Here is a 10,836-nt window from a genome sequence, read left to right as displayed (position 1 = left end):
TAAACATGAAATTAAAATCTATTGTTAAAAACATTATATTCTGTACAAAAATGTGTCATGCAATATATATATATATATATATATATATATATATATATATATRTGTGTGTGTGTGTGTGTGTGTGTGTGTGTGTGTGTGTGTGTGTGTGTGTGTGTGTGTGTGTGTGTATAAACATACCAATCTTTTTACTCTTTAAAAGTTTGGGAAAACTATTTTAAAAATGTATAAATCTTTCTAATACGGTGGAGCAGTGGGTAGCACGATCACCTCACAGCAAGAAGGTTGCTGGTTCGAGCCTCAGCCGGGTCAGTTGGCGTATCTGTGTGGAGTTTGCATGTTCTTCTTGTGTTGGGGTGGGTTCCTCCGGATGCTCCAATTTTCCCCACAAGTCCAAAGATGTGGTACAGGTGAATTGGGTAAGCTGAACTGTTTGTCGTTTATGTGTGTGAATGAGTATGGATCTTTCCTAGGGATGGGTTGCAGCTGGAAAGGGCATCTGCGGTGTAAAACATATGCTGGATAAGTTGGTGGTTCATTCCACTGTGGCGACCCCTGATTAATAAAGGGACTAAGCCGAAAAGAAAATGAATGAATAAATCTTTCTTCTGCTCATCAAGGCTGCATATGCAAAAATAGTGTGTGAAACTTTTTGTGTTATTTTAAATGTAATATATTGCTGCAAATTTTAGCATTTCTAAATTCATTTTTGTCATTATATCTGGTGAAATATCATATCTTGTCAAATATCCTTCTCAGTCATTCTAATGTGCTGAATTGCTGCTCAAGCAACCTTTCTGGTGATCATCAGTGTTGAAAACAGTTGGCATATGCTTCATACTTTTGTGGAAACCTTGATAAATGACCAAAGTAGTAATAGCAATATGTTAAAATGTTGCAAAATCTCTTTAAAATTTTTTTTTTTTTAAACTGGTACTATGGTTTAAACACTTATAACAGCAGCTCCGTGTAGCCGTTTAATATTTATTTTCCCAGATATGAAATGAAAACGATCTGTGCGCCCTGTCATTGGCCAATCAACTCCAGCTGTGGCTCATAACAGGTAGGCGTCGTTTCCAAATGTTTTCTATTCTGAGGTATTTATATAGCATGCAAATCAGTGGCTCGTGCGAGCACCAAAAATGATCAAGAGTAATTGAATGAGCCAGATATAGACAAAATATGAATACGCGCGGGCATCTGCAAATACTCTGTGCTTTGTTTTTGGCTTTCTGTAACGAATTTGCTCATGGTCGTGACGAGGTTTCAGGTGCGGAGTCCTTAAAGTTAGATTGGGGGAGAAGGAGGTATCGAAGAGGTTTAGGATTAGTCAGAAATACAAACATTAAAGATGCAGGTCTGACACAACCACAAACTAAACCCCATTTTGAATGCGGCGACGGAGTTTTAGCAGTACTTTTAAAACACGCTGATGTCATCAACACCCAAATTTATGGACGTAAGTATAAAAGGCGTTTTCTTGATGATTGAGGCTTTGCATTTTTTTCTCTTTTTTTTTTTTTTTTTTTTTTTTTTTTTTTTTTTTTTTTTTTTTTTTTTTTTTGGTTATTGTATTTTTTCGTCAATGTAGTGTAATTCTTGTATTAAATAAAATAAAAAGTATAAACGGCGTTTCCTCTAACTTTCTGATTTAATTTACATCGACCACTTGGTAAGGTGATATCAGTGGATGATTTACAGAAATTTAGAATTGAAATTTTGACAGAGCTGTAGTGCTTAACTTGTGTGTTAAGTTTGTTTTTGTTTTTCTCTCTGTAGTACAGGGGGAACTGCTCCACTTGCCCCAGTTAGAAGTTTTTTGTGGTGTTTCCATCAAGCCTACACCCACACATCTTCACCTGCTGTTCAACTTTGATTCCTGTTATGTAAAAAAAGAGGTAAACTTCAGGCTTTTCAATATGGCGTCTGTAGGTGTTGAATTTACGGTCTGTTAGTACTGCCTAAAATCAAAGCGATTAAAATGGACAACTGCATCTCTCTTAAAGTTCCACACAGTAAGGGTTTTGCTTTGGGTAGGGGAGAACAGGGCACAAAGTAAAACTTTGGTTTTGGCCAAATAATGCACAAAGTATTGGGGTTAGACAAACCGTTTTTTTTTCTTTTTTTTTTTTTAACCAGCAACAAGCAAGCCTCTCCTACACAGAGTACTGAAAGAATGACTGCTGGATCTATGCACACTAAAAATGTTGAGTTATTTATTTATTGGGTTATTTTAACCTTTAGGTTACTCATTTATAACATAACCAGTTGTTAAATATTTTGCGTTCTGTTGGGCTTTATTTGGCTTTTTTTTAATTAAAACTCAACCAGTTGGGTTAATTTTGAGTGAACAGTCAACTGGCTTTACGGACACAGAAAAGCTGTATTAATATGTGTGTGTAAGTTTTGTTTTTGCGTTATAAAGTTTATTTAAGCTCTAGGCAAAGATGCATGTATTTGGGATATCCAGCTGTCATTCTCACCTTTAGGACACAGCGTAGACATTTACACAACCATCATTTTAAAATTAATAGTAGTAATAGTAATACCAGAAGTAATAGTAATACCAGAATGGAAAAAAATAACATTTCATCAAATAACCCAATGCATTAGGTTAAAAAAACCCATATTTAGGAAAGTGCTATAATAACCTGTTGTTGGGTTATATGTTGATATTTTTACCCAACTACATTAACAGTGATTTCTGTTCAGTATTGCCAAAAGTGCCAGGAGTAAAAATGTTACCATTAGTTGTAACGTGTGCTTAAAGTCAGATTTCACGCAATTTTAAATTCATTAACTTTGAATAGAATATTTCCTCAGTATTTAACTTTTTTTTTTTTTAATTCAACACCGCTTGTTTATCTATTAGACCAACACATTTGGATTTATTTGCATTATTATACAATGCATTTATTTGCAATATTAGCATAAAAGTTTTTAATTGGTGTCCTACAGATTGGGTCTTATTTGTAACACCCCATTACAACTAACCCCGTGTTGCATTTTCTTTAATACTGGCTAGCAGTCACAGTTTTTTTTACACCTTTCAAAATGGTTCCATCTTTTAGCCCAGAAGATGGTAACGTTGATCACAACAATGTAAGCTTTTACTTGCATACTTTTAACAGGTTTTTTAAAAATAAAAAATATAGAGTATAATAAAAACACTTATGCTGCAAAAAAATGGTTTCTTCATGCGTCTCTCAAACTGTTTTAGATTTTATCTTGTATATTATGTATTTTACCTTGTGTATTTATTGCTATTGGTCACTTAATTAAGACTATTTTATAACTATAGAAAAGTGGGATTTATAAAATGTGGTAAACTTCTATTATCTCTCCGGTTTATGCAAATTTCGACAAACTTTTAAAAAAAATAATTGTCAGGAAGACATCTGCCGACAATGTGGTGAAAACTTCGGAAGCATGCCATGGTTAACCCTGTGCAAATACCTCAACTCAGTTACATTTTACCTTGCGTTACTTTATGCCCCACACTCCCCTAATGCTTAATTCTTTTTTCCCTTAACTTTTCAGGAAGCTGCACACATTTTGTCTCTTAGATGGTATGGGACAGATTTTGTCCTCCCCTGTCCTGTTCATGTTCCTCCTTCAGTCAGATGTAAGAATGGTGCTATGGAAATGACTGTTGTTCATGGGACAGCAGAAGTACTGTCAGTTGCAAGTGAGTATTGCAAAACGTTAAGACCGTATTGCTGCATTCCAATTTGCATACTATTAGTCCTAAATAGTATTTGAAAATAGAGTACGTTCCAGATTGTAGTACGTTGAAAAAAAGTACGCCAAAGGTTTACCATTTCCTGTACACTAAGTGTAGAACCGACTACTCTAACCGCTGATGTTTCTCACAGTACATTGCGTGTGGGACTTTAAGTCGATTAGAACTACAAATGTGGGTGAAAAGAGAAACTACAAACATGGCGCACACATGAGACCAACTCGAGTAGAGAGGCTTCGGTAGAGATGTTTGTATGACTATTAATATCTCGTTTTGTTATTTCATTTGCAACAATAATACTGAACTTTTATAAAGACGTGTTCGGACCTTAATGTCTGACTGCACAACTATACAAAGACCCGAGGAGATTTCTCTGCACGGAAGATTTGTGAATGGGAGATTAACTTGCTACTGCTTCTCCAATTAGGTAGGAAATTAAATGACAAATGTGGATGATTGACAGGGCTCGTAACTAATCAACACAACGATATGTTGAGGTATTATGTCCCAAAACTCTTTTTACAACTCTCAAAAGTATATATTTTACTTTCACAAAGTACAGGCTTTTAGGGTGTAGTACAAGTATGTGAATTGGAACACAGCGTTTGTTGTCTGACTCTTGACTCTTGCTGACTCTTGTTGTCTCCACAGTAAATGAAAAATGGATACCATTGCTTGATGTGGCTGCTAACTGCTGGCAAAGACCGCATTCTCACAAGAGAAGGCACACTTTCTCCATTCCATATTCAAGCTGTGGGATCCATTTCAGGGTATTTTATTTATTTATTTTTGTATTACTTTTATATGTAAATTTTAAGGTTTTTCTGATTTGTGGTTAAATATTTTTGACTGTAGGATGGTCGCCACGTTCTGCATTTGAAATCTAAAGACAAGTTGATTGTGCTGTCATGTCCATATGATCCAGTGTTTCCAGTCCAATACCCAGGTCAATTATTGCAACAAGGGCACCCTGGGCCACGAGGATTTAATCCCAAAGCTCTAAGCAGTGAGGCTGTGAAGCAAGTGTATGCGTTTGCTGCTGAGAACCAGGAAACAAATGCAGCTAGAACACTTTCTCTGCAACCCAGATCATATTGGCTGCCTAAAATGCCACCTTTGCCTGGCAATTTTAATCTGTCTGTAAGCTTCCCATTTTCAGTTCCCTTACCAAAACATGAGCGTTTGAGAGAAGAACTGATCTTTGTTCCAGACCCCACTCCAACACCTACTCCAACCCCTACCCCATCCACCACAAGCTCTTACGAAGACATATCAGACATTGATGAAAATGACCAATTTCCCAATTATGTCTCTGAGCAGATGGATCGGGATCGTTTTGCTTGGGATAACCTTCCTCCCTATACACGCTATCCATACAAGCATCGTAGACCGAGTCAAGTGAATTCAGTTCTTGCTAATATAGCACAGTATCTTCCACCTGGGTATTTCATATGCTCGAACAATGGTCAAGAACCACCAGTTTTCCCACCAACGTTTCTGCCTCCCATTCTGAATCCTGCTATAAAAAATCAAAATACTGGAAGCGTGCGGTTTACACCCGTTCCTGTGCTTCCTTTGAATGAGTACACCGATCGGCAAATTACGAGGCCTGTAGCTTCTAGCGTCTATGATTCTAGTACCTCGTTTTACCAGCCGAATCGACGTTTTCAGTCTTCTCAGTACCAGCCATACTTTTACCAGGGTAGTTATGGCTATCGGGGTTCCTCCTCTGGTTCCTTGGCTCCTAATGGTCCGCTTATTCCTGTAAACCTGCAATCTCAAGCAAATTATCCTGTGTACCCGGTTTCTCAAGATGTAAGACCCTATCAGACTGATGGAGACCAGTCTCTAAATTCATATCAGGGATCTGTTTTCCAGACCCACCGGAGACGACACCGGCCCGGTCACTTGTTCAACTTTCCAAATTCACCAATGAATCTTGAGGTAGTTTCAGCTGATGCTTACACGGACGGTGCTGATTCGTTTCCTAAAGGTTTTTTCCAGCCACGGTCTATTACTCCTGATCAGCGTCAAGGTTCACCACCAAGAAGAGGTGAATAATGTTGATGTCTGCTTTAATAAATAAGCAATTGTGTGGAAAAAATAAGAGGTTGTGTAAAAGACATGCTTTTGAGCAAACTATGATTGTTCAAGGACTTTAAGTCATGTGTAATAATGATTCAATAAATATTGTAAACTATGCTTGACTTTTTTTTTTTTTTTTTAAAGGTTAGGTTAGGTTTTATACAACACTAATAAAAAGAAATTATTAAATTTTATCAAACTTCTTCTAAACTGCAATAAAATGAATTGGCTTCTCCATGTAATTGCCACTTGTACAGACATTTCCAGTGTAGTACTTAAATTAACTTTGCAGCTAATTACATTTTTGATTGCTTAGACAGTAGTGAAATAAGCACAAGTGAAATTTCAAAAGGAAAATGGTCAACAATGAGCTGTTAACTAATAAAATATCCCGACATGTTTACCTCTGTCATCATATCTAATAAATGTTCTTTTGAAGTTTCCCATTCAATTAAACATTGCAATTAAAAAAAGTTGATACAGGCCTGTAGCCATGGGGGGGGGGGTTTGAAAGACCCACCTCTCACTGACAAAGGTCCAGAATTTGTCCCATTCATTTGTCCTATTTTGACTGCTAGGCCATTATAAATTGTGAAAATAAAGCCCAAGTTGAATCCTCAGTTGGGAATAGATATGCAAGAAAACAATCTGATGTAAGATAAATCATCTACCTCTGTCGACCGATGATATTGTTGAAATAGAGAAAACATTTTAAAAGTAGCTTTTAAATCTTGGACCTTATTCTTAAATGGAAAAAAAGACCAATGGAAAGGCGTTAAGCACCAAAAGTGGTCTGTATTAAAATGAATTTAAATAGTGATTTGGCTAATGTTGTTATATATAAAAATTTTAAATCTCTACAAAATGTTTTTGGTACATTAAAAAGTGTGGTTATGACTAATCCAGCTAAAATGGTGCTTAATTGAACTAAAATGCAGTATTTAAATCTCGTAATTAAAGAGAAAATAAGGCGTATAACTGCTAAAAAGGTCCACTTTTTGAAAAAAAAATATATATATATATATAAGAACCACCCGTTTCAGCAGACTGCTATGGGTGTGTGATGTGACCAAATTTTATGTTCACTTTAAGAATTTGTTGCAGCCATCAAAATCTAATTTATTTAGGCTAATCTTATTTTTTAAATTATATAAAAATCTGCCAGATTATTGTTTTAATAGTTTGGCTTATTTCTGAAAACAAAAATTTTTTACTAGAAAAATGCATCTTGATTTAAGAATTTCTAGATATTTGGACTAGAAAGAAAACAAGCTTATTAATATATTAATTTAACTGCATATCCTTGGTTTCTAAATTAATTTCATCATGTATCCCACTCACTTTGACTACGAGATAAACATGTCACATTCATATAGCTATCAAAATTGCTTTATTGAGAACAAAACATGGTTATGGAATTTGCCTTGTCTGCTAATTCTCCTGACTGACTAGCCTACTGAAATAAATAAAATATCAATGCCGTACATGTGTAATTCTGCTTGAGATTTTGAGGTAGCCTAGTAGACTACTCACGTCATTGGCCGTAAACAGGTGGTCCATATTAATTTGCTGATTACACTAGCAGATTTCCCATACGAGCTCGGATGCGCTTGTGAGGAGAAGCGTTAAACTGGCGATGTCTTGCCAACTAAAAACATTAACTTCAATCCTTATATTATCAGCAATCTCACTTAATCTCAATAGTCTTCATTCTAGCGCTACGGCAAAGCGGGAAGCCGCTGATTATTCAGAAGAAAGCAGTTTCAATAGAGTGTCTAACAATTTCACCGACAAAACTTCACAACAGCTCCACATCAGCGCGTTTCAACTCAACGCAGCAAATTCGGATTTGAATCGACTTAGTGGCTCGATAAAACTTGACGACTCAAATGATCCTTCAGACAGAGCTAGCAATGAAACACAGTCGAGTAAACACACGTATGACTTGCCATACAACGACAGTGCATCTTTATTCACTATCAATGAAAACATACGAAGTAGTTTCCAGAAACGAGCATCTGTTATCGAGGACGGATTTCAAGGCGATGCTCCAGGTAAGATTTCCTGTTTTATAATTATGTATGGTCGAGTGGGAATAAAGTGCCATTTTTTCTTACATTTTTTTTCTTAGAAATTTTTCTAAATAATTCTTAAGTCTCGTTTGAAAAGTAAATGTTTAGACATGCATGGCTTTTTTTGTTGTTGTTGCTGTGTTTACCAACTCAAAAGTTTGTTAAAGATAGTGTAAAAATGTATAACAACTTCAAAATAACTAACCTTTAAACATTAATTGTACAGTATACAGAAGTGGCACAGCAATATTCTACATTTATTAGCATACCTTTGTTTATTGTCCCTGTTGATGTGACCACTGCAAACATGTCCTCTTTCTTTGCAAAAACTATATATATTTTTATTTTATATTTCAGCTCAATCAGGGGTTTCAAAAGTAGCAGAACCACACAAAATTGAATTATATAGAAGTTATTTGTTTATTGTTGGCAATAAGCATTAATTTTATACAACATCTAATTGGAACCACTGTAAACTCCATATGTGGAAGTGAAATATAAGTTATGGCTATCAAAAGGGACAAATGTAACAGTGATTGTTTACATAAGGGCTTCCCTACTTTTCTGCCCGTGACCCCCAAAATGACAATGCCAGTGGCTCGCGACCCCAATATTCTCTGAGGTGGTTATGAAAACAGAAACTTTGCATGCACTGGCACACATGCACAGGAGTCGCAATCCAATAGAATTAGTAACCATAAGCTACTGTAGTATATATATATATATATATATATATATATATATATATATATATATATATATATATATATATATATATATAATTTTTTTTTGTCTTCAGTAGGTTATGGATAAAATATGGTAATTCTCATGGTTTAATAAAAATAAACAGATTTTTGGAAATCACAAGGCGACCTGTCTTTCTGTCTGTTCAATTGCAAAAACCTCTGAATGCAATCTGAAATTTTATACTAAAATGAACGTTTTTCTCCACCTCCTGTTTATATTTAAGTATTTTGCTTTAAATGCAATGAAAATAACTTACTCGTCAATAAAAAAGAAAACTTTCTAAGCCATGTTGTTTAAATTTATGTGTGTGAGGTTACCAAAAAAATGTAACTTGCATGCCCTTTATTGGTGTTGCGATTCAAGTTAATCCACAATGCCTCACACGCGCATTGGTTGAAACATTTTTTTGTCGTTCTTAACCATTTTGCTGTAAAAAAAATTAAATAAAAAGGTAACTAATTGTATTTTCAACAGGAAACTGATGTGACTTATATAATTTTTTAAACTTTAAAATATTATTGTAGGGGGACAGCTGGAGAGCTACATATTTTTGGTCAAAGAGCCACATGTGGCTCCCGAGCCATAGGTTCCCTACCACTGTAGGAAACTGCTAGTAAATGTAACATTCAAAAAGCAACTCATGTAAACATCTTAATTATATCATTGTTTTATTCAGATTAAGGCAAATAATTTGATTACTGACGTCCATGTAAATGAAGTAGCACTGTAGCAATGTCACTGTTATAGCACTGAAAAACTAGATTGATCATTATTCTGTCACGTTTAAAGGAAAACACTACTTGCAATTGATAAAGTACCGTTATAGTGATTTACTTTATGCACTTAAAAACTGCATTACTTAGCTAACTGTTGGACACATCGAGTGATATTTGGCAGCTCCATCAAGGGTTGAATGCTGAATGTACTGCTATATCTTGGGAAGCAAGTTTTGTCAGGGCTTTGAGAGAGTTACTTTGTGACGTTCATCCTATAATTACTATTTTGTTTTATGGGAAGCTTTTGGAGGACGAGAAACGGCTGGGAAAATTTATGTTTCCAAAAGCTTGTCCAGCTTCCAAATCAGAGACATGCGGCTGGCTTTACCCATGGTACGCTGCTCAGAAGAGGTGATGACCATAACAATGGCTGGAAGAGAATACACACGGATATCTGTGGACAGAGGTAAGAATAATACTTTTTTTTTTGCATAATGAGAGCAAGTTGGTGTATTTTACTGTTTTATAATCTGTGTGCTGCTTTCACAGTGGATGCAGACCCACTGCCCTTATTTCAGGTGCCTGCATATTGTGGCTTTTCTGTCAGGGTCACGTGGAAAGATTTGGTCCTAATGGCTCCTTATGATGGGTGCTTCATCACAAAAGAGGTGCCAAATATATCATCCTTTCCCTTAATTTCTTAGATTGGATTAAGCGTACAGCCTGAAATGAGAACAGGAGATTGTTATCTTGTTACGGACATAACTGTTTGCTTGCTTTTTAATCAGTAATAAATGGGGCCAGACAGAAGGCCGGTGCAAAATTGTAAAAGCAAAATTCTGCAGATTTATGCAGAAGGATTTTGAGAGCGAGTGAGCAAAAAACTAGAGAAATAAAATAAAAAGTAAATTCTAATTTTAATTAACTTTTTTAATGTTTATGATGCAAATACAATTAGTACAACCTGCTTGTTTAACAAAGCTGCAGGTATCTCATACTTTATAATACATTCACTAAAAGACTAATGACATTACTTGACAAATTGTACTGTACATGCCTAAACATTGGCATATTAGTCAATAATAAAACTCAAATTATTGTAAAAGCTGAAAAATTATGTATTTGTGTGCACATTTTTGTATTGCTTATTTAAACTGCTTAAAAATGAACTGAAACAACACAGTATTTAATTTTTGGGGGACAAATTAATTGTTTTATGTGCAATCCACTTAAGTTAACTTCGATTTGCATTGATGAATGAGTTGTCAAACCCTGCATTTTGTTTGCAGTGCACATTTACATAAGGAAATATAGAGATTGAATAATGGGCTTAAATCGGTGGAAAAGAGTTTTCTGGATTTATGTGGTTGCATCTTCACTGTGACCCTAGAGTAAGTAATGTTTGCTCAGATTACACCTTTAATCACTGAATCTTTTCTCTCTTTTTTTCTTCTGTTATTTTTAGAATGACAATTA

The 10,836-nt window shown here is 35.3% G+C and overlaps 2 protein-coding genes across 2 annotated transcripts in view; both read left to right on the top strand.

The window, feature by feature from the left end:
* The first annotated feature begins 1,127 nt into the window (after nt 1-1,127).
* si:ch73-90k17.1 lies at nt 1,128-5,937 on the top strand. Its single transcript, XM_009293652.4, has 5 exons — nt 1,128-1,457; nt 1,778-1,896; nt 3,539-3,686; nt 4,392-4,510; nt 4,596-5,937. The coding sequence occupies exons 1-5, from the start codon at nt 1,181-1,183 to the stop codon at nt 5,799-5,801; spliced, it is 1,869 nt and encodes a 622-aa protein (XP_009291927.1). The 5' UTR covers nt 1,128-1,180; the 3' UTR covers nt 5,802-5,937.
* A 1,480-nt stretch (nt 5,938-7,417) lies between these two features.
* zmp:0000001145 overlaps nt 7,418-10,836 on the top strand; it is a 19,614-nt gene continuing 16,195 nt past the window's right edge. Inside the window, exons 1-4 of the mRNA XM_073953826.1 lie at nt 7,418-7,879; nt 9,662-9,826; nt 9,910-10,028; nt 10,826-10,836. The exon at nt 10,826-10,836 is cut by the window's right edge and continues 158 nt beyond it. Of these exons, the coding sequence (XP_073809927.1) occupies nt 7,462-7,879; nt 9,662-9,826; nt 9,910-10,028; nt 10,826-10,836 (713 nt within the window). The 5' untranslated portion in view covers nt 7,418-7,461. The remainder of the gene's footprint in view (nt 7,880-9,661; nt 9,827-9,909; nt 10,029-10,825) is intronic.

Source organism: Danio rerio, chromosome 1, assembly GCF_049306965.1.
Source record: "Danio rerio strain Tuebingen ecotype United States chromosome 1, GRCz12tu, whole genome shotgun sequence".
Classification (NCBI taxonomy): domain Eukaryota; kingdom Metazoa; phylum Chordata; class Actinopteri; order Cypriniformes; family Danionidae; genus Danio; species Danio rerio.
The sequence above is the reverse complement of the archived record's forward strand: the minus strand, read 5'-3'. Positions and strand labels throughout refer to the sequence as shown.